This window comes from Pseudochaenichthys georgianus, chromosome 9 (genome assembly GCF_902827115.2).
Source record: "Pseudochaenichthys georgianus chromosome 9, fPseGeo1.2, whole genome shotgun sequence".
Lineage (NCBI taxonomy): Eukaryota > Metazoa > Chordata > Actinopteri > Perciformes > Channichthyidae > Pseudochaenichthys > Pseudochaenichthys georgianus.
The window spans coordinates 46,937,055-46,964,583 of NC_047511.1; the positions used below are offsets into that span (position 1 = coordinate 46,937,055).

A 27,529-nucleotide genomic window follows, 5' to 3' on the forward strand; every position below is an offset into this window, starting at 1 on the left:
GACTAAATCATACAGCATTGAATGGTACGCTGTATGTCATGGGGAAAAGTGACAGTGACAAGTGTGGGAACTGTGGAGTAAAAGAAGATGTAGAACTTATCTTATTAATCAATCAATCAATCAATCAATCAATCAATCAATCAATCAATCAATCAATCAATGTTTATTTATATAGCCCAATATCACAAATGTTACATTTGTCTCAGTGGTCTTATTACATTGTGACATCTATAAAGCTGAAAGACAAAAACTAAAGGATACAGTTATAGAGGGAGAGAGGGAGTGGAGTGTGGTTGGTATGTTGGGAACCGAAGGAGTAAGAGCTACCAGAAAGGCACTGTTTACCTTTCTGAGGGAAACTGGGGTAGGAACAATTATTTAACATTTGGTTAGAATAGATCATGGATGATTGTTTTGTTTTATTTATTTAATGGTTTCTTATTTGTCTCTATTTTTTTTTATTAAAGATAGAATGACATGATAATACACACTCATACAGTAGGTGGCGGTATGCAACTAAAAGCTGTTTGCGATCCGCCATTAAAAAAAGAGAAGAAGAAGAATATCTTTCTAACCTGAATCAAGGAGGCGTCTCGTAGCTACGGTTCTCTCTCTCTGTGTTCCTGAGAAAGTGTGTGTGAGCTCCAGCACTACTGATCCATCATCTGTGTGTCTGGATAAATCTCTGAATGGACTCTGCTCTTTTTTTTTCTGGAGCGTTTACCTCGGACTATAGGAGCTAGCTTAGCATGCTAGCTTGAAACACGTTAGCAACACTAGTGAGATTGAGAGTTTGATGAAGAGAGAAACGGTGTGTTTAACGGAGTTAGCAAGAGAAGGTGATCTAGGAAACATGAGTAAAGTCAAAATGCTGCTGTCGTTGAAGAAGCAGCGACTCACTGCTGCTGCTGAAGAGATATTTGCTCTGTTTGAAAAAACGATAGCCGAGCTCGAGGAGGAGCTGTCTCTTTCCAAAGAGGAGAACGAGAGACTCCAGAAACTACTGGACGCTGTTTTACAGCCTCAACTTCGGATACACAGAGCAGGTCTGTTCCTTTACTCTTCATTAACACTTTAAACTCTTCAGTAACACTTTATTATCACATTAATAACACTTTAGACCCTTTATCAGCACTTGCTGCAGGTAGTGGATCCTGAAGTAAAAGTACTAACTACCACCACACTGTGAAAATTACAAGTTAAAGTATTGCATTAAAATCTTTAAGTAAAAGTATGTAAGTATTATTAGACAAATGTACTTTATTATAATAATTATAATTATTGCGGAAGAGCAAACCTACCAAAATAAATATATTTATACAAATAAATACATTGAATAATATGCCATTTAATGTACAGATTTAAATATTAACCATTAATGTAGGCAGTAGTTGATTAAATGTGATAATGTAGTTGTAATGTGCTTCTTTATTCACCTTTTTCTTTTTAAATGTGTAGAAAGCAAATAAAAATAACACTTTGGATCAGGGACGTGCAAAGACATTTGGAGTGGCTATTACTCTAAACTGGAAAAAGGGCCTCCCCCCCCTCCCGAAAAAAAAATATAAGACCAAAACGATTATTACTAGAGCCGGGACTCGATTAAAAAAATTAATCTAAATAATTAGAGGCTTTGTAATTAATTAATCGAAATTAATCGCATTTGTAATCAAATATACATATTTGACCTGAGAACAGTGAGAAGCAATTTTCACATGGATTTTACTCCAAGTGGTCTACAGTCGAGTGCAGTCCAGTGAGCTGGTTATTTTCTCAGACGTGGACTTACTTATCCTGGCCCTGAAACCAGTCATCTGGTTGAGTGTGGGTTGGGTCAGGGTGTGGTTCCTTGCACTCGGAGTCGGACTAACGTCCACGCTAGGTGCTACATGCTTTGCATTTAGGTGATACTTTAGGCTTGATGTGCTGCGGTGATATGCAAATTATTTTTTGCATAATTTGCACATAACCGTGCTCTTATTGACGCTTCCATCCATCCGTTTTCTAAAACAAAATTTCCCATCCACGGGGCCGACCAAAGCGGTCTCATCAGCTTGTTCGTTCATGTTTGACTATTGTTCACCGTGGTTTGTTGTTGTTTGAAGTCCCATGCTGAAGTCATGAACGTTAGTTGGTGCTCCAGTATAATCGGTACGCCTGAAACTCATCCAGTGAGAAACGTTCCGCTGTGCAAATATAAGTGCGATTAAAATGCGTTAATTGTTGTGTAATTAATTCATCTTTAATTAACGCGTTAAAGTCCCGGCCCTGATTATTACATATATTAAGTAATTAAGTATTAAGTAATTGAACAGTAATTCACATCATCATATCATAACAAAATAAGCTAAGGCAACTACTTGCATTCAGTGACTTGATTTTTAAAATGAAAACCAGGAAAAATGTTGTTTTGCGGTCCATATCTCATTAAAATATCTAATATTAGTAACTATTAAAGACAAAATGGGGACAATTCAATGTAGTTTGACCATTATAACTGCTGTGCAGACATACTGATAAAATAGGGCTTCTATAATTACCTTAAATAAACTAACTAATTCATGAAACCAGTTCAATACGCATTATTCTTATCATTCTTTGAGCACAGTAACGGTAAGGTGTCTAATGGACTTGTTTATTTAGTATTCCATATCTTAATGACAGAGATGGTCAAATTTTAAAGTAGAGACATGGCAGAAATCCTACAATGAAGCGGGACAGTGAAGGGTTCTCCTGAGAGAGGGCGATCAAGAAAAGAGAGCGTGCGGCGCGTTGAGGGAGTTTACCATGGATGTTTAATAGGAGTTTACGGAGCAGATGAAAAGACACATACCCGACCCGACGCAGGACGCTGGCCCGTACCAGTGCACGTACCTGTACCGTTCCTCAGTTTCATTAGTATCGGTACTTTAAGAATGACGGGGAAAAGTACTCCGGTGAGAAAGCGCCGTTTTAATAAGAGCTGTGTGTGTTCAGTGCTCTGCTTCCACTCCCTGCACTGCAGCCGTGCCTGCAGTCCCTCCCCTCTCAAGCACCCTCTAAGTGCCTCCCCTCTCTCATGCATGCGCTAGCTGCCAGAGCAGCATGTGAGAAAACGAGAAGCATGGCTGCAAGTGGGAGTGCAACTGCCGCTGCGCCTCGGCTTGTTGACAAAAAAGACGCCAGAAGCTACATTTGGAAGTATTTTAGCTATATCTCTGACAGTGAGGGCAAGCCTACGGACACCACGAGGCCTGTCTGTCAGACATGTTTTAGATCCCTGCAAACCAAGGGAGCCAACACATCAAACTTGTCTAAGCGCCTCGCCGACCGGCATCCAGAGCTGTTTAAAGAATTTAAAGACAGACAGGTTAGCGAATGTGATGGATAACATAATTACATCATGCTCAGCCCATGCCCTCACATCTAAGTCAAACAAGTGTAATTTATTTTGTGACAAACAAATGTTTTCGTAGTTTGACGAGACAATGATAACTGTCTAATATGGCTATCTTTTAGCTAACTTACCAATGTTGCTAACATCTGCAATGTACATTTTGTCAATAATTATTTATATTACTGTACTATTACATGTTAATAAAATATAAAGTTAACTATCAACGTCACCACCCGGACAAGGTAATGCTAACTGAGGAACTCAAGAAGCTGTGGCCGCGGTGTGACCCAAAACAAACCGTGCTGGACAGCGATGGCGGTTGTTCCCACAAGTTCCCATCTACTTCACCAAGGTCGCAGAAGATTACAGAGTCCATTGTCTACTTTATTTGTCAGGATTTGAGACCTTATTCCGTGGTGGAAAACATAGGCTTTCGACGCATGGTGAACGCGATGGAGCCCTGCTATCCTGTTCCATATGTCACCATCACGGCCCACTTTATTAACGAGGAATGGGAGCTTGTTACGTATGTATTACAAACCAGGGACATGCCCGAGAGCCACACCGGACACAACCTGGCAGAACATCTAAGAAAGGCCCTCGCTGAGTGGGAAATCAAAGAAAAGGATCCAGTAATTGTCACTGACAACGCGTCAAATATGACAATAGCAGCTGAGGAGGCAGCGTTCACACTTCACATCAAATGCTACGCACACACCCTAAATCTGGCTGCACAACGTGCCCTCAAAATCACAGCAGTTGCACGCCTGTTGGGAAGAGTGAGACGCATTGTGAACTTCTGCAGACGAAGCACCACAGCCAACCACATGCTGAAAGAGAAACGGAGGCTTCTACAACTACCAGAGCACAAGCTGATGACGGACGTGGTTACAAGGTTTGTGCGTAGTTAATTTTCAATTGTTTATTTTGTTTTTTATTACTAATTTATTTTGTCATTAATAAATACATTTAAATAAATCTATAAATAAAGTTTCTTACTTTTATTTAACTACAGGTGGAACAGTGCACACGACATGCTGGAAAGATTTCTTGAGCAACAACCAGCCTGTGCAGCCCTGCTCTCGAGTGAGGTGAGGAAGACCGAGAAGGATCTGTGCACACTGACTGAGTCAGATGTGACAACAGCTGAAGAAGTAGCGTGCTGAAGCCCATGAAGGAGGCTACACAGTACATGTCCAAGGAGAAGACCCCCACACTGTCAGTCATCGTACCCCTCCAGGACACACTGATCAATGGACTGAAACCGATCGAAGGTGAATCTGCAGTCATAAAAGAGATGAAGGCTGCCTTGTCTGGGGATCTTCAGAAGAGGTACATCGACCTCAGGGCAACTCTCCATGCATGTTCAGTAATGGATCCAAGATTCAAAAGTCTTCCCTTCCTGACTGAGAACCAAAGACAGGAAGTTTATGATGGACTGATTGCAGAGGCTCAGGATCAGCCAATGCCATCAGAGGTAAGGCAATGATGGTACTGCTAGGTTTAACCCTTGGCCTTGTATCCTATGTAACATCTCCTGGTGAGAGTAAGCATAGGCCTAAATAATACATTGTTCAAAGTTTAAAAGGCAAAGCCTCCAACGTTAACTGTTTAAAATGTATAAATATTAAATTGTTTAAAAAGAATAAATACTATAATGTTAACATTTTTAAAGGCATAGATTTTAAATGCACTAATTAAAAGATGTATTGCAGTGAAAGCTCATGAATTTCATTTAATTTTGACCTATTTCATTTAGTTGTCACTTTGGAGTGTGGTCGAAGAGGGCACAGGAAAATGTAATGGTAACGCTGATGATGAGGGGATGGCATCCGAAGAAGAGACGGTAGATGATGGTGTGCGATTCAAGGAAGGAGAGAGCAGTCAAGGTCAGTATCACCCATTGTTATCCAGTGAAGCACACTGTTGTCTGAACCTCTGAGTAGGAATTATGGAATGTGATTAACTACAAATAATGTGTTTTTGTTTTTATTGTTTATTTATTTGAAGGTCAACATCCTCCACCCAGGAATCCAAAGCCGTCTTGTCCACTGGCTGCCCTTCTTGGTGGTGAACGATACGGTGGTGGAGCACAACCCAAGACAAATACCCAAGAGAACCAGGCCAAGGAGCAGATGACCCGCTACAAGGAGGCAGATCTCTTGGAAGTGAAAGAAGATCCACTGGTCTGGTGGAAGGAGCACCAGTATGAGTATCCACTCTTGTCAAACCTTGCTAAAAGGTACCTGTGCATCCCTGGCACTAGTGTCTCCTCGGAGAGGGTCTTCTCTACCGCCGGAGATATCGTCACTGCTCAGAGAAGTGCACTTCTCCCAGACCACGTTGATCAGATTATATTCCTGAACAAAAATCTGAAGAGAATGTAGATGCAGTTATGTAGAGAGGAGCCTTTCTGTTTAGTGTTTTTGGCTTAAATGTTACTCATTTGGACTTGAACTATTGGCAGGTACATTTTACATTAAATGTTGTTCTTAGTGACTTGAATTATTGGCTACCTCATATTCTGTGTTAAGCTAAAAATGCTGTAAAAATAATCTGTTCAGAACAGGCCACCTGCTGCACCTTTTAATTGTCCATTGTGATACTGCACTTTATGTACTTACGTTTCAAAGGCTTGTAAGCTACAGTTTGCACTGTTTCAATAAATGAAACAAATTTTCTCACCACATATTTTGATTCGTTTTGTCCAGCATTTGCAAGCTGTAGGCTCTCTGTCTAGTCAGAGCCATATATTGTATAATTGATGCTTTCAGTTTTCAGTTCAATTAATTCAATCCAAGTCAATGGAACACTCACAAGATGTCACCAAATTCACACTGTCCCTTTAAAATCTTTCAGAAAATGATCGAAAGTGTATCGAATCATATCGAATCGTATCGTTGGCTGAATATCGTGATATATATATATCGTATTGTGAACTGAATATCGTGTATCGTATCGTGAGATTAGTGTATCGCCACATCCCTAATTTCAACACAAGTTGCTTTACAAAAATGAAAGACATTAAGAAAGATATTATGAAATGACATTCAAAAACACTAATTTAAAAGCAAAGATACATGAATAAAAGTTACAGTGCAGTGTGAGATACACACATCTGAAATGTTTAGGTCTGACTCAATCATTGCTAACTTTTTAGCAGAAATAGTTTTCTATGACCTCCCTTTCTTTCTACTTTCTTGTTTAACTTGTCCTTTAGTTATTTCAAGTGTTTCATGCTAATCAAACCCCCCCCTTGGAAAATTATAATCTGACTTTATGGTACCTTTTTAGTTTTCGCCGAAACTATTCCACTTTTTTATAAATGCACATTACTTAAGTTTAAGTTGTCTTTTCTTGGACTTTTTGGTGTCCTCAGCAAACCAGGGTCTTGAAACTAAAACGGAACACGCAGTGGACTTGAACCACAATAATGACTTTAACTATCTACGGGGGGACATTAACCCCAAAAAATGTATGGGACTTTAACCCTAAAAATAATAAGCCTGAATATATCAATTAAAACCAGCAACAAAATGGCATTTAAAAACAGTCATTAAAAAGCCAAGATATTAAAATAAACATTAAAAGAAAAAATACATGGATACAATGTACAGTGCAGTTTAAGATATGAATAGTTCAATTAACCTGTTAAGCCCGAACACGGGGCTGCGGGGTGTTTTTTCACGAAACTGTGTCTCAAGGCATCTTAATATTTAAAAATCTATTAATGTGTCATACTCACTTAACGGTAAGAAACTCAGACAACTGAAGATACAAACCATTTTTACCAAAACAAAGCACAAGTCTCACAAGAAGCGTCTAAATGAGCCCTGAGCGAAAAAATGCTAACGCACTTAGCACAGAACTCACGGTGAAAATACCCTTATTACTTATCGTAACTTCACATACAAGATATCAGATTAAAGCTGAGATTCCACATATTCTATAGATATTGGTAACATCACTGAGCGATCAGAACTTGCGACAGGGGAAGCAAACACAGACATCACAACACGTAGTATTACAGAGCAAGCACGGGAGATCGTCTCACCTTAGCTGTTATTCTGATCAAAAGTCGTGTTCAAAGGCATTACAACGATAAAAATGCTGCTGAAGGTTAATTCCTAGATTTTAGGAACTTCCCCTCAATTATATTGGCTCCAACGGTTAAAAATAGATGTCAATCATCAAAATTGAACGAGGGGGACCAGAGATATGGAAAATGCACCCAAATGACCCCAGAAGTGTTTTTGTGTGCTAAATCTCTCTAAAAAAGGTCAAATGTCACTTGTTTTTAATCAATTTTGATACAGAGTACTTATTATATGTTATAGTTTGGATTCCAAAGTTACCCAACAAAGTTGTTTCTGTCCTTTAATTGGATTCAAACCAATTTAGAACTGTTGATTGATGAAAGTCCCACCCGGTTTTCCAGTCGGTCTAGTAATATGTTGTGGTCAACAGTGTCAAACGCAGCACTGAGATCTAATAATACTAACACTGACGTTCTGCCACTCTTTGTGTTTAATTGTCTTCAATGTCATTGAAGACCTTTAAGGCCCTGACACACCAAGCGGACACCAGAGAACTTGCCGAAGCCGACGCCGACTGTTTCATCGCCGTGTCCTCCTGCGTCTTGGCCATGTGTCGCACGGGAACACACCGCAAAGACTTCAGTGCATGAGTAGCAATAACTCTCCTTACCAGCAGGCGGCGGTAGTGTGTATTCGTCATTCAAAAGAGGCAACAACCGGAAGACAGAGAAGAAGAACAGACTGCATGATATAAACAAACAACAAATAGCGTGTGCATTCCATTTACCTCTCGTCCATCGAAAACATGTTTCGTGCGGCACTGGAGCTATCAGCCATAAGAGGGGTTAGCGATAAGAAACAATAACAATGTGCCTACATAACTGTCAGTTGCAGCCCTAGCATTAGTATTGGTTATAGTAACAGCTACAACAGATACTTCTAGGCAGATTGAGGAGGATAATGGGAGAATGAACAGAGGGTCAGAAACATCCATCTGAATAATAATAATAACTGTATTTGTATCGCACCTTTCATACAGGGGATTGCAGTTCAAAGTGCATCAGTAAGAAATAAGATATAAAATCAGTGTAAAATAAGCAGCAAGAGCAAAGCATAAAGTGGGATAAAATAATGCAGATATATATATATATATATATTAGTGCTGTCAAAATTATCGCGTTAACGGCGGTAATTAATTTTTTGAATTAATTGCGTTAAAATATTTAACGCATGTGCAGAATGGCCCGCCCCATACGTGCCACCAGTGGCAGCGCCAGGGTATGGCTGGGGTAGGCTACACCCATACCAAGAAATGGCTTAGCCCCACCATGAAAAATTATGTTAAAGTAAGCAAAATAAAGTCTGCCAACTCGCGCGGAGTAAATTGCACAGACAGCAGTTAGTAAGATTGATTTCAGTAGCCACGGTTTTGAAAACTTTTGTCACGTAGTGATCGTCTTCTCAATAGAACATCTTTGATAACGGCGTGGTGTTGTTGCAGGAAGTCCCGACGGAGAATACTTTTGCTGTAGTACAGGGCAGAGCCATATAATAGTAATAATATGGCTCTGGTACAGGGGTGCACATAACTGGTACGCAGGTTATGTGCGTAATCTGAAATGCGTACCGTCACTTGTGTCACAAAGCGCATTTGCGTACCGACGTACTTGTGAAGCTTTTCCAGAAGGCGGTTAGATCACCGGACGACAGAGTCGGTCTCCGTGTGCACATACAGGGCTGCTGTTAACGTCGGTCTAAACGGAACTGTGCCAAAACTACGCCAACCGGCTGCGGAGGGAGACTCCCCCCTTCACTGGAGAACGAAGTACTCCACTAGCGCGCCCCCCCCCCCCCCCCCCCTGTCGACTTTCCTGAAGTACTCCCCCGTTGATAGAAATCAACACGTAATGAATTAAGACCCCACGGTTTGATGATTGATAGGTGTGTGGGTTGTCTTTCATTTTGACATGCAGAAAAATGTTATAATAAATATAGATACTGTATGTTAAATGGATATATCCACCTTCTTTCATTTATCTTTCCATTCCCACAACAATATACATAAAGAAATGGCATATTTTGGACATAGTTCGAATGGTGATTAATCATGATTAATAAATTTTTAAGCTGTGATTAATCTGATTAAAAATTGTAATCGTTTGACAGCCCTAATATATATATATATATATATATATATAGTAATCCCAACAGGCCACCTTGTTTATGTTTTGATTCAGTTTTACATTACATTTATTTGATAACTTCAGTTAACTTTGAAGATTCATGTATTATAGTAAAAAGTAGAAATAGTTTGAGTAGTTTTTAGTAGAAATATCCCTTACAATAAAGGCAGTATAGTATGCCCGTGTGTCATCTCCAATAAATGGCTTCAACCATCCTTTAAACTCAGGGTTTGATTCCCACTCCTTTCTGTACTTTTGTGAATACAGTTTAGACTGTGACATGATGACCTACGTGGATGTTTAGCTTGTCACAGAGAGGCACACACACAGTGGACGAGGTGATTAAGTGACTGAAGCTGTCTCGACGCGGGAGAGTGTGGCTGTCTCCTCTCTGCTCTGACTGCAGCTGAGCTGCTGCGGGAGGCAACTGTGAGTCTGCGCGCCTGTCAGTAGTATGGGAGGGCTGAGGGGCTCACGGCAGCTCGTTAACTGCAGAACAATACGTGAGTCTCCAAACACCAGAAAAGTCCCTAATAACACCATTACAAGTCGTTAGATCAGTCGTTAGTCGCTTTTGACAATAATAAGTAGCCGGAGGGTTTGGAAAGCCGCCGAATTTAACGTCAAAGTCGCCAAGTTGGCAACACTGGTCTGTGTGTGACTTCTTAAATCGTTTGTTTAAGTCCCTCACTTCCGTTTCTCTTCTGATTCGCTAGCTGAACAGCCAATCAGTGTGATTGCTTGGTCAGGCAGTCCAAATAAGGCGTGTCACGGCAGACGGTGCGGGACACACCAACCTGACTACCGCGCCGCGAATGCCCGACAGCCTCTGACGGCCTCTGACTCCCAAAATCGGGTTGGTGTGTCAGGGCCTTTACAAGCAGTCTCAGTGCTGTGGTTTGGACGAAATCCTGACTGGAACACATCCAAACAGTTATTTAAATGCAAGAAATTACTCAACTGTTGAAAAACAACTTTTTCTATGATTGTACCTAGGAATGGCAGGTTTGATATTGGCCTGTAATTGTTCATTACTGAAGCATCTAGATTATGCTTTTTTAAGAGCGGTTTAATGACTGCAGTTTTCAGGGCCTGTGGAAAAACACCTGAGTGAAGAGACTTGTTTACTATATGAAGTAGATCTGAGGCCATGCAAGGAAAAGCATTTTTGAAAAACCCTGTTGGAATAATATCAAGGCAGCAGGAGGAGGATTTCAGAAGTTGTATAATGTCCTCTAGGTTTTTATCATTAATCTGATGGAATTGTGTCATGATGTCTGAATTGATGTTAAGTGGACACAGAGACAAAACATTTGCTGTACCTGATGCAGAGGCACTGACTGCTTGTCTGATTTTCTGAATGTTGTCAGTGAAGAAGGCAAACTCATTGCACGCCCTGGTGGATAGAAATTCAGAGGCTACTGACACTGGGGGGTTAGTTAGTCTGTCGACGGTAGCAAACAAGGCACGAGCGTTGTTTTTGTTTTTGGTAATGATATCAGAGAAGAAAGACTGTCTGGTAAATTTAAATTCCAAATTATAAAGGCCAAGTCTCTCTTTATAGATTTCAAAGTGAACCTGGAGATTTGTTTTTCGACACCTGCCTTCAGCTTTTCGACACTCTTTTTCTCTGTTCTCACGGTCATGGCCTTTCTCCATGGAGATATTTTCTTCCCTGTCACTTCCTTTACCTTAGTTGGAGCAATGGCATCTATAACATTTTAATTTTTGAATTAAAATGATCGACTAGCTCATTTACTGAGATGTTAGCAGGGGCAAATGTGGAAGAAAAATTTCCCTAGTATTTTTCAGTTAAATATCGCTTTGTGGTTACCTCTTTTTGAACCTTTTTTGTGAACAGAAATAGAGTTCTCAAAGAAAACACTGGAATGATCAGAGAGTGCAACATCAGTCACCACAACCTTAGAGATATTCAGACCCTTTGAGATAATTAAGTCCAGAGTGTGCCCCTTATTGTGCGTGGGCTCCGTCACATGCTGAGTGAGTTCATAGTTATCAAGAACACAAAACAGTTCTTTAGCCCCTCTGTCCTGGGGTTTGTCAACATGGATGTTAAAATCACCAACAATGATTAGACAGTCAAAGTCAATACACATGATAGACAGCAGTTCAGTAAAGTCATCAAAAAAGCTTGCACAGTATTTGGGTGGTCTATAGATATTTAGGAACAGAGCTCGAGAGGAGCATTTCAGCTGAAGGGCCACATATTCAAAAGAAGCAAAGTTCCCATAAGATGTCTTCCTGCATTGAAGGGAATCATTGAACAGAATAGCAACTCCACCCCCTTTCTTATACATTATTTCCTGACTCATAAAAATAAAGATGGGAGGTGTTGATTCGATAAGAACAGCTGCACTGTTATTTTGTTCAATCCAAGTTTCTATTAAAAACATAAAATCGAGATTGTGCTCAGTGATAAAATCATTGATTACAATTTTTTTTCTGGGCGTCGTTGAGGGGCGGGGGTAAAGGACATGCTGCCAACCCTGTGTATCGCCTTCATGCGGTCATTGAACTCCAGGAAGGACTTGGTGCCAACGCTCTGTATCTTTTTCATGTGGTCATCAAACTCCAGGAGGGAGGGGGAACAGAGAGTAGAGAGAGCTGGGGGATGAAGGAAGAGTATCCTCAAAGGTGATAGGGGGGGTGACGGGCATTGGAGACTCCTCCATTTGTCTCATAGATGTGACGACCCCTCCACACCACGTGGGGTGCCGTCTGGTTGTGGGTGTGCTTTGTGGGTGTTCACAGGTTCATGGCTGATGAGTCACACCGAGGATACCTGCCTGATGAGCTGCACCTGGAAAGGAAAAGGATATAGGAGGAGCCCTGCCGTTACGTCGCTCTGTCTCCTCTGGGCACTTGTCCTGTGCCAGCGTCAGGGACCTGTTGCTGGTTCTTGTTGCTTGTTTGTTTGTTTGTTTGTTTGTTTGTTTTGAATAAATGAACATTATATCATACCCCTCGTCTCGCCTCCCCGCTTTATGTTGCAGCCCAGGAGCTGGGTTGTAACATATGGGGGCTCGTTGCTTTGGACCTGGGAAACGTGTGCGAACTGGATGTCCGTTGTGGGGACGGATTTCGCGCAGCTGTTGTTATCATTGTGTGCAGCTGATTGGCTGGGAGTAGCGTTACGGGGGTGAGTGTTTTGCAGTTCTAATGTACAGAGATTGTATGGCAGTGAGTACAAGCACAGTATCGTTAGTACCGTGGTAGCTGTCCCTGTTAGGTCTAGTACGGTCTTCCTTGGAGGTCGTAGGGGGACTGTTAATGTGGTGTGAAAGTGGTTAGAGCTATTAGCTCGGGAGCACGCCGAGGCTGCGGGTGGAGTTGCCGGTTTGCTGGTCGCTTCGCCGAGCTTACGGTATTAAGTGCATAAGTACCCGCCATAACTAGCACCTGAAGACTAGCATGAGCGTGCCACATAGTGTTGTCATGATGGAGAGTGTGGAGGAGTTTGTGAGAGCGCCTACAGAGGAGCTACTGGAGGGCTTCTCACGTGAGCAGCTGATCTGTGTTGCTGAACATTTCCGCTTGGATGTTGGGGATAAGAGGATGAAGGAGAACATAAGAGGGATTGTAAGAGCAAATTTGTTTGAGTTAGGTGTTTTCAAAGGAGGAAAACATACTGTTAATCCTAGCAGAGACAGTGGCACGTCTGGCTGTCATGATGCAGGCCTGACGTTTGAGCAAAGGGAAAGACTGTTGCTGTTGCAAATAGAAATAAAAAGGCTTGAGTTAGAGGAGCGGAGGTTGGGTTTTCCTGCTGGTGGTGCAGGTCAGGCCTCTAATTTCCCTGGTAGAGCTACTCCTTTTGACGTTGCAGGTAATCTGCGGGCTGTGCCTCAGTTTAATGAACAAGATCCGGATACATTTTTCTCCTTGTTTGAGTGTGTGGCTGAGAGCAGAGAGTGGTCAGATGCTAATAGCACCTTATTGCTGCAGTGTGTGCTAACAGGTAGGGCCCAGGAAGCTTATTCTGCTTTAACGGTGGCGGATAGCAAAGTGTATCTGATGGTTAAAACTGCTGTGTTGAGGGCTTACGAGTTGGTCCCTGAGGCATATCGACAGAGGTTTCGGTCCTGGGAGATGTCTGACAGGCAGACACATGTTGAGTTTGCCAGGGATCTGGTTACCTCTTTCGGTAGGTGGTGTAACTCCTTGAAAGTGGATACGTATGTCGCATTGTGTGAGTTGATGGTGTTGGAGCAATTTAAAAATTCTGTGCCCAGCCACATTGCGGTTTGCATCAGCGAGCGCAAAGTGAAGACTGCTGCAGAGGCTGCTGCTCTGGCAGATGACTATGTGCTAACGCACAGGGGCGGTCGCGACTTCAGGGTCCAGGAGGAAGGGGGTATATATCGTGCAGGGAGATGGGAAGAGAACGCTAATCCGCACGGGGGTGAGCGTGAGATGCGAGGTCCGCCACAGGGAGATTCGGAAATCTGTCATTGCTGCAGGGAGAGAGGGCACTGGAAGGCTGACTGTCCAAAAGCTAAGGCTAAAAGGGAGAACTGTGTAGGCCAGTTTAACTCTGCTGCTTGTGCTGTGTCTGTGGTGCCGTTACCTGTCATCTCTCCCTGTCAGCAGATTAATGAGCCATGCGGGTGAAAGGACCCAGTGTTTTCTGCATTTGTGTCAACCGGATACGTGTCATTGGTGGGAAGTGATATCAGCGTGCCGGTAAAGATTTTGAGAGACACTGCATCGTATGACTCATACATTCTGAGCTCTGTGTTACCGTTTTCGGACGAATCTGGAACTGGGGATTTTGTCCGGATGCGAGGTATGGGAATGAATGTTGTGCCTGTTCCTCTGCATTCTGTGGTGCTTAACTCAGGTCTGGTGCAGGGTGAGGTCGCCATGGGGGTCCGTCCTGTAATGCCAATTGGTGGTGTGGATGTTATCCTGGGTAACGGCCTGGCTGGCAGCCGTGTGTGGGCTGAGGGTCCACCGCCTACCATGCAGTCATCTTCACCCACTGTGACTGTTAAGGCAGAGGAGAACGTCAAGTGCTCTCCTGCAGTGTTGGTGGCTTGTTCTGTGACCCGGGCTGTGAGCCGTGCACAGGAGGGATCTGAGCAGGGTGAAGAGGTCAGTGCGACAGATTCAGTGGTTATTCCTGACTGGTTGTTGTCGGTATCCCGCAGTGAGTTGGTGATGGAGCAGAAAGCGGATGTCTCCCTCAGTCCGTTTTTTGAGGCGCTTCTCTCCACCGGGGATGGAAATGGTGTCACCAGGGCTTGTCAGCTGCAAGGGGGATTGCTGGTCAGAAAGTGGTGGTCACGTGGGCAAGTTGGTGGGCCAGTATATCAGATTGTGGTTCCTGTCAGATTGTGGCGCATGTCGGACGGGTGGGGCAGTTCGGCAGCGACCTGGGGGTCAGGTCTTGGGTTTGTTGCCGGGGTCTAGGTTGCGGGTTCTGGAGGGACATTCCGGGTTCTTCCAGGTGCAGGGTCAGGGAACTGGCCAGAGTGGTCTTCTGTCCACGCCGGAATATCGGAGAAGAGCTCCTAGCTATTTGGGTACTAACGGTGTTCTTAGGGGAACTCCTTTCTTATGGGGGGGGTGTGACGAAAAGGATATAGGAGGAGCCCAGCCGTTACGTCGCTCTGTCTCCTCTGGGCACTTGTCCTGTGCCAGCGTCAGGGACCTGTTGCTGGTTCTTGTTGCTTGTTTGTTTGTTTGTTTGTTTGTTTGTTTGTTTTGAATAAATGAACATTATATCATACCCCTCGTCTCGCCTCCCCGCTTTATGTTGCAGCCCAGGAGCCGGGTTGTAACATAGGTTTCCCATAATCAAGACATTCAAACAGGCGGGTGCAGTGATACTTCTTCAAGGTTTTTTGTGTGCGATGTGTTGTGTCTTTCTCTTGTTTTGATTCCTCTTGTTGCTTGTCCTTTGCAGAGGGCACAGATTGATGATGCAGGCAGTTGAATATGTTAGAGATAAACAATTTCACTCCTGACTTGTTCAGGCAAACTCCATATGTCTTAAAAAGATGTCTGCGGTCCCAGAAAAAGTTAAAATTGTCAATAACATTGACAGAATGGTCAGTACAGGCAGTTGAAAGCCACGTGTTCAGTTCAAACAATCTGCTAAATCTCTCCACTCCTCTTTTGACTGGCGGTAGAGGGCCACTGATGAACACTTCCGCATGTAGAGAGCCGACAGTTTCCAACAGACATTTAAAATCTTCTTTCAGCACAGGCTGTTTCACAACATAATTTGTTCCAATATGCAGTATCACAGTCGGATGTTCATCCCCAATATGAAAGATCTTCTCAGCCAAGTCAGAGACCATTTCCTTGGGAAAACAGAGTACTTTGGTTTTGTTCTTACTGTGAGGGAATATTTCTGTCTTTACTCCTAGATATTTAACCTTTTCTGTGTGTTGACGTTTACGACCAACCCTGGCTCTGTTATCTCTCTTAAGGAATGGGAGGCTTCAGCTATCTTGATAAACCAGTTCAACTCTCGGTCACGAAATGGTTTACGGCTGTGGGAACACTGGCTTCGAGGCCATTAAGGATCAGACGCAAGTGATTCAGGGTGCCCAGCTGTTTAGTCTATCTCCCCAAATATGTTGTTTACTCTCTCTGAACTAGTTAAAAGGTCTATCGAGAGAGAGGCGCGGCAGATTTGACATGGCAACCCACCAGGGCAGTCATAATCTCTGGCTGCTCTGTGACTTGTGATATGAATTCTCCGGCCGATACTTGTAAATAAATATCAGTGTTTGACATCAAAGCTCCAACTCTCCTCGTGTCTCTCTGAGTCCTGACTCTCCATTGCTGCAGAAGTTTCCCATATACTTACTTTACATCTCTTACAGCAGAGTCACCCACAATCAGAGTTTCAGGCCCAGTCGTTAGCTTTCCCTCTAGCCTTTTACTTTTGGAGTAGCTATTGGTCCTTACCCTGCTCTTTGAAGAGGACAGGTTATCCAGGTCTTCAGAAAGAGATCTCTGGTTCTGGGTCAGCGGAGTGTATCTGTTCTGGATTGGTACACTTGGTGGTTTAGGAAGATTGTTTGTAGTTCTCCTTATAGCAGCTGTCCACGGCTGTTTCCTAGTATGAATAGGGGTTGAAGAGGCGATATTACTGGGTGATAACAATGCAGGCCAGCCGGTCGCATCACAGATTCCAGAGCGCTGGGCTCTGCCTGTTATTCGTCCTCCCAAATCCCATGGAAATGATTTACTCTTAGGCTTTGCACCCAGAGAGTTCCAGGGAGGACTACCACTTGTAGATTTATTACCCAGTAGACAGCCCTCCTATTCCTTGGAATCCTTCTAGCTGCTAACTAGCTGTGAGTTAGCATGCCTGTCCATTATTTTGCAACACTGGTAAAGTGGTGGTATTCCAGCATAGTTCATTCACTTCCACGTTAATTTCCAACCTTTGCATTTTCATTTCCAACACGGTCATCTTCTTTAGAAGTTTGTGGAAGTCATCTGTAGAGAACGACTTAACTGCTAACTAGCTTAAGCTAAATAGCATACAGTACCAGGCTTTAGCTGTTGCTAGTGCACGCTACTGTAAGACTGACGTCGTCATACAAATATTGAAATATGTCTGAAAACCAATCTCTTTACGAAAAATGTCCCAGTGATAAGTTAATGTCAAGGAGCCACTGCTCGAAGTTTTCAGAAAAGAAAAATTGGAAAATCAGCATAAAAAAGTAAGCAGAGGCAAGAGCAAGCAGAAAAGCGTCTGCACTGTATCAATCAATCAATCAATCAATCAATCAATCAATCAATCAATCAATCAATCAATCAATCAATCAATCAATCAATCAATCTTTATGTATATAGCCCAATATCACAAATGTTACATTTGTCTCAGTGGTCTTCACAGTTTGTACAGAATATCAGTATGACAATACGACACACTCTGTCCTTTGACCCTCAGATCGTACAAGGAAAAACTTCCATAGAAAACCCCACAGTTTAAAGGGGGAAATGGGAGAAACCTCAGGGAGAGCAACAGAGGAGGGATCCCTCTCCCAGGATGGACAGACGTGCAATAGATGCCGTGTGTAAATCGAAAAGATAATACATTTACAACATAGGTAGACCAAATGTTTGGAAATACATGTCTATAATAAGAAGATGAATCCACGAGGATGTCAGCAATCTTGTGGGAGCCATCAGGGAAGTAGTATGGTGAGAGTCAGGCAGGACCGCAGAGACAGGTTCAGCCACTACTCGAAGTCCAGGACTCAGATCCAGTACTCAGGATAGAGGATCCAGGACACACGACCACAGCAACAGGATTAGCCTCGACTCAGGCTGTAAGAAATCAGGAAGCATCTTTGGTAGCCATGCTGGTTAAGGGTGCATTGAATTCTGAATAAATCACCAACAGTGAAACCAGCTAATGCAATTATCTTCTTCTTGTTGTTCATCCTCAGTAGTGGATCTTTGCAGCAATTGGACCATGAAGGCCTGATTCACGCATTCTCCTCTGAACAGTGGATGTTAAGACATAGGCGGCGCGTGAGGCTCAGGTTTGGGAAGGCTAAATAACTTGTTTTTACCTGACGCTGCCTGCCTCCGGCGTCTATAGAAAAGAGATCAACTCAGTGAAAGCACCGCCTGCTGACCAATCAGAGCTCAGTGTGCGGTGTTTAAATCTATCAAGTCATATTACAGGATAAAGGAAATACAGTTTAAACTGCCGTATGCAGAGAAGACACCGACGTGTCGCACTTTATCATTCATATAATATCATAATATATCACATTTCCTTATCTGAGTCAGCTTCTCGAGCCGTATCTGGCCGTGCATCACCTACATTGTCACATACTGTATGCAGAAGTATTATTTTAAGCAACACATTAAGTTGACTAAACACTCAACTCAAATGTAATTCAAGACAGATCCACTTGTGTCTTAGATGGGGCAGTGATATCATAAAACTGTTGTACGCTTTCAAACACTCGGTAGTTATTTTTTAACCAGTTGTTCTACATTCACCTTGCAGGTGCAACTATGTGGCTTGTATCCTGGATTATATGTTTAAATCATGGATGTTTAAAGTTCATATTTGTCTAATATTAGTTTACTTTTCATTAATGAAGTATGACGCTGCGCTGTCCCTATTTGTGATTGGTCAAATGTTGCTAACCCCGCCCCTTTCACGTGAACACGCTCTCAGCTGGTGAGAGAAACCCTGGCTTGATTTACCGAGTTGATAACCAGCGTCATAGGACCATCTCGTTTGTTAGGGTTAGTTAACATAACTCAAACATATCCAGGGTCTGTTGAACTGGCTTTTTAGTACAGGGCACAGGTGGCTGCATAGCAGCGCTAATGTCAAAGACACAAACATTATACATTATATTTTTTTATTTTACCAGGATGCAGTGACACAAATATTTAACACCTTCACGCCGATCTAGGTCCCTCCGCTTTGCGTCGGGCTCCTGATCAGCCTGTCGGTGTTCTTTTCCCCATAATAATGACCGCATCGCTGCACATTATCCTGCTTATTACATGGCCACATTCTCAACAAAGTAACGACATGACTACCAATATTAATTGAAATGCTTTTATGGATTTAGAAAATGATTTTATTGATTTAAAAAGTTGTATGTATTGATTTAAATTAACATGCATCCGCTAAGAAAAATAGTCCGTTGTTACTGTTTGAACTAACGTAGCAACGGCAGGAACTGCTTAGTTAGTGTTTTTGAAGAGCTTTTTGATTACAGATTTGCAAACATCGTTGCTTGCTTTAAAAGTAGCACAATTCATTATGTCAAACCTTGGAAAGTATCTAGATATCCCTGCCCTAATGCCAAAGTAACTTCCAACTCCCCTCTCCTGCAGGGGGGCGTGGTCAGTTGCAGCTCACAGAATCAGCCCCTGGAAAGAGCAAAAAGAGCTAAATGAGGCATGGCTAAAATGCAGGATCTGTTTGGTATTTTGAAAAAAATAAACTATTTATATATAGGTATGGCCCTACAATATATGTTTCAAATATAGCATGATAGGTCCACTTTAAAGTGATGATGGACGGTCGTTTCTCTTTGAGTTTAGTCGTTCTAGCCATAATATGGATTACAACAGTCAAATAGGGCTCTCCACTGTGCACTAACCCTACCTCTGCACAAAACAACTGATGGTCTCAACCACATTAAGAAGGCAAGTCATTCCACACATTGACTCTTGACAAGGCTCATGTGTTAATTGAAAACCATTCCCAGTGTCCACCTCATGAAGATGACTGAGAGAAGTCAAGAGTGAGCAAAGCTGTCATCAAGGCAAAAGGGGTCTACTTTGAATAATCTAAAATATAAATCATATTCTTGATTTTTTTTTTTTGCACTTTTTTGTTACCTAGATAATTCCATATATTTTCTTTTATAGTTTTGATGTCTTCAGTATTAATCTACAAAGTAGAAACAAATTAAAATAAACAAAAACCATTGAATGAGAAGGTATGTGTTACGGTTGAGTGAAGGAAGCAGGACCCAAATGAAGATAACTCTGATTAACCTTTATTTCAAGGATAATGAAAATAACTCAGACAAAACAGAACACTCACCGGTGAACTCAGCCACCAACAAAAGACGAACCAACACTGAACACAGGAAGAGACAAGACTAAATACAGGGAGGGGTAATCACGAGACGAGAAACAGCCGGGCAGGGGAGGAGAAACACAAGGGCAACAGGTGAACACAATCAGACACACCAGGGTAACTAACGACAGGGAGGAAAAACACAGAGAGAGGAACCAGACAATACACAAGGGAGACCCGAACAGCAGAATAAACTCAAACATACAAAACTAAAAACGTGACATAACATGAGATAGTGGTGATTTTATTTTGGAATTCTTAGCGTGCACTGTCCTGAGAGTGGAGGTCTGCAGGCAGACCTCTCTCGGGATCTCGGGCAGACGGCCCGGGGGCAGTGTTGGGAAAGTTCACTTTCTACATGAACTAGTTCAGTTCACAGTTCACACATTTTAAAATGAACTAGTTCAGTTCATAGTTCATAATTCAAAATGTTGAACTAAAGTTCATGGTTTCAAAAATGAACTAATTTATAGTTCATAGTTCTTTTTTCAATACGTTGCTGCGAGCTATTATTTGTCTCCTGTACGATGTTAATGGGCCATTTCAATTTTTACAATATCCTCAGAGGGCCGTACAAGTTATTGACCTCTGCTTAAAAAAACTAAAATCACAGCCCATTCATTTCATTCTGTGCAAAGAAAAAGCAACTTCTTAATCCAGATATCTCACCATGACTCGCGTATGCATGCACGTGCACAGTGTGGCGTGACCACCAAAACAGAAAGATATGGACACAAGATGTGTGCAAATGTATTTAGTTTCCCATGTGAACATGATTTAAGTGGGGGGGGGACCTAACCTCCTCTAGAGGGGTCCGGGGGGCATGCTCCCCTGGGAAGATTTGTTGCACTTTGAGAGCAACATTAGGAGATCTATGGACACATCTCTCAACACTCAAACACAGCTGTAAGCAGATTTTCTTTTAATTTATAGATATTTGACAAATCACTACCCTTTCAAACTGTATTCTTCTTTATTAATAACTGTCATATAGTATTTTATACCTGTTTACTTTATTCTCTTATTTTTTTTATAACTATAATGATCATATAAAGATGTGCCTTTACCTCACTGGTTGTAGACAAAGCTTCTTATATTCGTTAGCATAGCTAGCTAACCAGATGCTAATGATAACAACACAGTTATTGACTGTCTGATCAGTGTGACAGATGAACAGATCGCCACTGGGCTTTCAACTAAAGACACAGACAAGCAGAAACTGCGGCATGTGTATGGACTTATCGGTACTGCAATTTCTGAAGTGCTGGAGTGGCGTTCTGGGGCTCTCCGTCAGAACTGCACCCCTGTCAGTCGAGACATATACCACGTGATGACACGTTTAGGCTCGTGTTGTGTTCAAGGACCCTGACCTTGGCCAGGAAAAACAGGCACTCGCTTGTTTAATTTTTTTGCGGTCTAGATTTCTTTCATTTTTTTAATTTTTTGCGTGTGTTTATAAATTACCTCGAGGGCCGTAGCAAATTGTCTCGCGGGCTGTATACGGCCGGAGGCCGGAGGTTCCCCACCCCTGCCGTCTCACTCTGAGCGAGTGCTGCTGCAGAGCTCTGCTCTCGGCTTCGTCCATACTAATTCATTCATTCATTCAATGCTCGCCGGTTCCGCGGTTCCACATTGTTTGTTGTGAGGAGTCTGATATATTTAGTATATTTATATTTTAGTGCGACAGCCAGGGGTGACAGGCGCGTACGCGTCACAGGCAGCTTGCTGTTGCCAGATTGGGTGGTTTTCCGCATTATTTTGAAGCCTGTTTACGGTGTGTTTTAACTGGGTTTTCGGCTGAAAGGCATATGAAATCTGGCACACTTTTGAACGCCGTTATAATACAGTGCTAAGAATGAACGCACTTTTGAACGCCGTTATACAGCGCTGAGAATGAACGCGTTCTCAATTACGTTCATCTAGCGGAAATACAGTACGTTCAGTTCACGTTCGCCCAAAATATGAACGCGTTCATGAACGATCGTTCATTGAACGCGTTCAGGTACATCACTGCCCGGAGGCAAGGCAGAAGCCGAGAAGGGGGACTCGGGCGGACGGCCCGGGGGCAAGGCAAAGTCCAAGGTGGGGGTCTCGGAAGGACGGCCTGGGGGCAAGGCAGAGTCCATGGTGGGGGTCTCGGGCAGACGGCCCGGGGGCAAAGCAGAATCCATGGTGGGGGTCTCGGGTAGACAGCCCGGGGGAAAGGCAGAGTCCATGGAGGGGCGAAGACCACATTGGGCGAACTCAGGGGGCCGAGCATGAGGGCGAAGACCACGGCATTCACGGGGCCGGGCTCGAGGGCGAAGACCGCGGCTCTCAGGGGGCCGGGCTCGAGGGCGAAGACCACGGCTCTCAGGGGGCCGGGCTCAAGGGCGAAGCAGGCGGCGACGGAACAACTCTGGAGGACGGGCAGGAAGGTGCTGACGGGACAGCTCCGGAGGCCGGGCAGGAACCGGAGCCGGTGGGACAGGCTTCGGCAGGATCCCCCATGGAAGAGGACCAGGAGTTGGCAGGACAGCCGGCGAGGCAGGTGGCGGCGGGACCTCCAACGGAACAAGACATGGGATTGGCAGTACTCTCAGCGGGACCTCAAACGGAACAGGACATAGGGTTGGCATGACCCCCGGCAGAAGACTAGTCGGCGGGAACCCCAACGGGACAGGACATGGAGTTGGCAGCACCCCCAGCGGAAGAGTTGTCGGCGGGACCTCCAACGGCACAGGACATAGGGTTGGCAGGACCCCCGGCAGAAGAGTAGTCGGCGGGACCCCCAACGGGACAGGACATGGAGTTGGCAGGACCCCCAGTGGAAGAGTAGTTGGCGGGACCCCCAACAGGACAGGACATGGAGTTGGCAGGACCCCCAGCGGAACCTCCAACGGCACTTCAGTAGGGACTTGAGTAGGGACTTGATTAGGGATTTGAGTAGGGACTCGAGAGGGAACTCGAGAGGGGACTCGAGAGAGGGCTTGAGAGAGGACTTGAGAGGGGACTCGAGAGGGAACTTGAGAGGGGACTTGAGAGGAAACTGGAGAGGGGACTCGAGAGGTGACTGGAGAGGTGACTGGAGAGGGGACTCGAGAGGGAACTTGAGAGGTGACTTGAGAGGGGACTAGAGGAGGCACTAGAGGAGGGACTAGAGCAGGGACTATGGCTGCCGGGGCCAGAACCGTGGCTGCCGGGGCCAGAACTGGGGCCGGATCCGTGGCTGCCGGGGCCAGAACTGGGGCTGGAACCGTGGCTGCCGGGCCAGAACTGAGGCCGGATCCGTGGCTGCCGGGGCCAGAACTGGGGCCGGAACCGTGGCTGCTGGGGCCAGGACTGAGGCCGGAACCGTGGCTGCTGGGGCCGGAACCATGACTTTTGGGGCTCGAGCTGCTAGTCTGGACTTGCGTCTCCTTCTCTTAGGAGCCTTTTGGAGGCTCCGTGGACCTCCAAAAGCCAGATTAGTTCTAGAGAACGACTCCTGGACAGGAGCAGGAACTGGGGAAGAAGCAGAGGTTGACTCCAGACGGAGCACGCCGAGACGTATGGTGTCCGTTTTAGAATTGGGAGGCAGGGGCTAGCATGCCTGGGGCTAGCAGGCCGGGAAACACATGTCGGGAGGATATCCATCATCCAGCCAGGTAATAACTTCACAAGACATGGTTTCTCTTTTGCTATCTGGTGCGCCTCTGCCTGAGCAGCCTCTTTCTGCTCAACACTGGACGCTCCCCTCCACCTACCATAGCAGAAAGCCAAAGAATAGGTACATTTATGTAGTTCCACCTCAAATGGATCATCTGCTGGGTCCATCTTGGTTGGTTTGTACTGTTACGGTTGAGTGAAGGAAGCAGGACCCAAATGCAGTTAACTCTGATTAACCTTTATTTCAAGGATAATGAAAATAACTCAGACAAAACAGAACACTCACCGGTGAACTCAGTCACCAACAAAAGACGAACCAACACTGAACACAGGAAGAGACAAGAGTAAATACAGGGAGGGGTAATCACGAGACGAGAAACAGCCGGGCAGGGGAGGAGAAACACAAGGGCAACAGGTGAACACAATCAGACAATTAGACACACCAGGGAAACTAACGACAGGGAGGAAAAACACAGAGAGAGGGACCAGACAATACACAAGGGAGACAGGGAGAACCGAACAGCAAAATAAACCCAAACCTAGACATACAAAACTAAAAACGTGACATAACATGATAATCGTGACAGTGTGTCCAAACCTTTGGCTGGTACTGTATATAAAAAACACATTTCAATATTTAGCAGGTTCCCTCATCTATAATAATGTATACAAGAGCAACTTTGAACATGTACAGCAGTAAAATGCAACTACAAAATAATCAAGAAACATCATAAATGAAACACTGACAGGGAACATTTTACTGCACCATCATTACTATGACATAAGAAGGTGTACAATGTTCTGATGATTATTACATACTTGTACTTAAATAAGGTTTGAATGCAGGATTTTAATTTGTAACAGAGTATTTCAATTCTATTCTGTAGGCATAGTGTATCTGTGAACGATCCCAAATACAATTCATTGTTTACATTGCAGCTAGTGCTAAGCTAGAAGAAAAAACCCTTTTTCATTTCCAACTGGAAGTGGAAAGGGGTTCGGCTACATGAGGTGAATTGAGCCAACCAAAATACACAATAGGTGGGACTAAGAAAGATAATATGAAAATGTAAAAGCAAAGGCATTAATTAGGGCTGCAAAATATGTCCTATTGTAATGGTTATTAGATGTTTAAATGCTAACACTTAACAGTTTGTTCTGACTGTGTGTTTCCTGTTTCCTGCAGACGTCCAGCTGCTGGTGGTGGTTAAAGAAGAGCTTCTCCCTGACCAGCAGGAGTGGAGCACCAGTCTGGACCAGGAGGACCCAGAGCCCCCCCCACACATTAAGCAGGAACAGGAGGAACTAAGGATCAGTCAGGAGGGAGAGCAGCTTCAGGAACTGGATGAGGCTAATATCACCAAGTCCACTTTCACTCCTGACCCTGTGAAAAGTGAAGATGATAAAGAGAAACCTCAGTCCTCACAGCCTCATCAAAGAAAAACGGAACACATGGAAACAGAAGCTGATGGAGATGACTGTCGAGGACCAGAACCAGCCAGGAACTTAGATCCAGAGAGCAGTTTACAACCAAAGACTGAGGATGACACTGGAGACTCTTCTGAACCTGACACTGGAGACTCTTCTGAACCTGACACTGAAGACAGTGCTGATTGGAAGGAGACCAGAGAACCTGCGTCAGGCTCAAACTCACTGAGAAATAGACACAAATCTGTCAGTGATTCACGACGTAGTGCTGTAAAGAAACCATTTGGCTGCTCTGTGTGTACGAAAATGTTTACATATAGAAGCAATGTTCATCAACACATGAGAATCCACACAGGAGAGAAACCATTCAACTGCTCAGTCTGTAAGAAAGCTTTTTCACAGAATATACATTTAAAGGAACACATGAGAATCCACACGGGAGAGAAACCGTTTAGCTGCTCAGTTTGTATGAAATATTTTGCATTGAATGGAACTTTAAAAAAACACATGCGAATCCACACAGGAGATAAACCACACAGCTGCTCAATCTGTAAGAAAGATTTTTCAAAGAATATAGATTTAAAGAGACACATGAGAATCCACACAGGAGAGAAACCATTCAGCTGCTCAGTCTGTAAGAAATCTTTTTCAAATAATAGAAATGTAAAGGCACACATGAGAATCCACACAGGTGAGAAACCATTCAGCTGCTCAGTCTGTAAGAAAGCTTTTTCAAATAATAGAAATGTAAAGGCACACATGACAATCCACACAGGAGAGAAAGCACACAGCTGCTCAGTCTGTAAGAAAGCTTTTTCACAGAGTGGAAATTTAAAGGAACACATGAGAGTCCACACAGGAGAGGAAATATACAGCTGCAATGTTTGTTACAAAAGATTTAAATGGCGTAGTGATTTAAAAAGGCACAAGTGTGTTGGTCGTCAGTCCTCACAGCTTAATGAAATTAAAACGGAGGATAACAGAGAGGCAGAGCCTCCAATCAGCAGCTCAGCTGAACACATGGAAACAGAAGCTGATGGAGAGGACAATTAATCAGTCTTATGACAGTTCACACATGAGAAAAAATCTGTCTGACTGGATTAACATTGTTGCACAACAGTCATATAAGACTTAACCTGTTGAGAAAAAATGATTATTCATTTTCCCCTTTTAGAAGTGTAGTTATGGTCATTTGTTCTGGAAATGTCATTTTCGAGCCTGAGACCTGGAAAACAGGCTCGGGGGTCAACAGGTTAAATGAACTCCATCTTTATTAACATAAGTGGACAATATGTTTAATGTTTTCACGTTAACCACTGACTGTTGATGAACCATTTTATTTTGGATTGAGTGCTCCAAGTTTCCATATAGAGATATAGGATGATTTGATGTTTTGTTCTTCATTTCTAAATGTTTAGTATCATTGCTATCCTGTTAATAAGCCCTGTTTTATATAAAAGTACCTGTTATCTGATTGTTTTTGCTTCTGTCACTCTAAGGGAATACATTTGCCTATTTTGTATCCTGATGACCTAATGCCGTTACATGTAATACGTTACTCCCTAAGCCTGATTTCACCCACCTGCAACCGATTCGCTAATAATCACAAATGTTCATTTCTTTGACCCCTTGACTCGACTATTTCTCGTTTAATATTCGTTACCTTTCCTCAGGACCAAGTTCCTGTGTCCTGCCTTTCACCTGCTGATCACCCACTGCTCATTTAAGGTGGACTGACCTTTACAATGGACCAGCTAGTCTTAGAATCTTAATGTATACGTTTTGTAAAGTGATGCTGGACCAAAAACGTGCTGTTGGGTTGTGTGCTCTCTGCAGGACGGTGTCTGTACTCAAAGATTGTTTATGAAATGAGAGCTTCACTCTGTTTTTGTTGTCCAAACGACGCCAACCGTGATGCGTCTTCTTTCCAGCAGATGGCATAAATGTTACATCATCCAGTTAAACTATCATCCACATATTAATGATTCAAAACAGCAATGTGTAAGATATGGCTCGTAATTGACTATTTCAACAGCATGTGAAGAGGTTACAGTCTTGAGGCCATGTCCAATATGTTTATGTTTTGTTTGATTAAATCTACTGAAAGGAGCATTCAATTACTAAATTATTCTTATTTGCTGTCATTACATCATGGGTTTGCATTGCAATATTAGAACGCATAAAACTCAACTTTATTTGTGCAAATGCTGTTTACAGCATTCCACTATAGTTCTTCGAATCTTTAATCCCCTTAATATTATTATTA

The 27,529-nt window shown here is 43.4% G+C and overlaps 2 protein-coding genes and 1 pseudogene across 2 annotated transcripts; all 3 read left to right on the forward strand.

Annotated features, from left to right (window-relative positions):
* LOC117452653 (phosphatidate cytidylyltransferase 2-like) overlaps positions 1-27,529 on the forward strand; it is a 148,450-nt pseudogene that overhangs the window by 42,893 nt on the left and 78,028 nt on the right.
* Positions 573-27,023, forward strand: LOC139434513 (zinc finger protein ZFP2-like). The gene is made up of 2 exons (XM_071204455.1): positions 573-1,046; positions 25,022-27,023. The coding sequence occupies exons 1-2, from the start codon at positions 797-799 to the stop codon at positions 26,314-26,316; spliced, it is 1,545 nt and encodes a 514-aa protein (XP_071060556.1). The 5' UTR covers positions 573-796; the 3' UTR covers positions 26,317-27,023.
* On the forward strand, positions 2,360-6,050 carry LOC117452243 (E3 SUMO-protein ligase ZBED1-like). Its single transcript, XM_034090750.2, has 4 exons — positions 2,360-4,271; positions 4,392-4,853; positions 5,136-5,265; positions 5,387-6,050. Exons 2-4 carry the CDS (start codon positions 4,548-4,550, stop codon positions 5,761-5,763), a joined length of 813 nt encoding a protein of 270 aa, XP_033946641.1. The 5' UTR covers positions 2,360-4,271; positions 4,392-4,547; the 3' UTR covers positions 5,764-6,050.

Coding starts and splice junctions, on each gene's coding strand:
- LOC117452243 (XM_034090750.2), top strand. CDS start 4,548: ATGAAGGAGGCTACACAGTACATGTCCAAGGAGAAGACCCCCACACTG. Junction 4,854..5,135: donor ATCAGCCAATGCCATCAGAG/GTAAGGCAATGA, acceptor TATTTCATTTAG/TTGTCACTTTGGAGTGTGGT. Junction 5,266..5,386: donor GGAAGGAGAGAGCAGTCAAG/GTCAGTATCACC, acceptor ATTTATTTGAAG/GTCAACATCCTCCACCCAGG.
- LOC139434513 (XM_071204455.1), top strand. CDS start 797: ATGAAGAGAGAAACGGTGTGTTTAACGGAGTTAGCAAGAGAAGGTGAT. Junction 1,047..25,021: donor ACTTCGGATACACAGAGCAG/GTCTGTTCCTTT, acceptor TGTTTCCTGCAG/ACGTCCAGCTGCTGGTGGTG.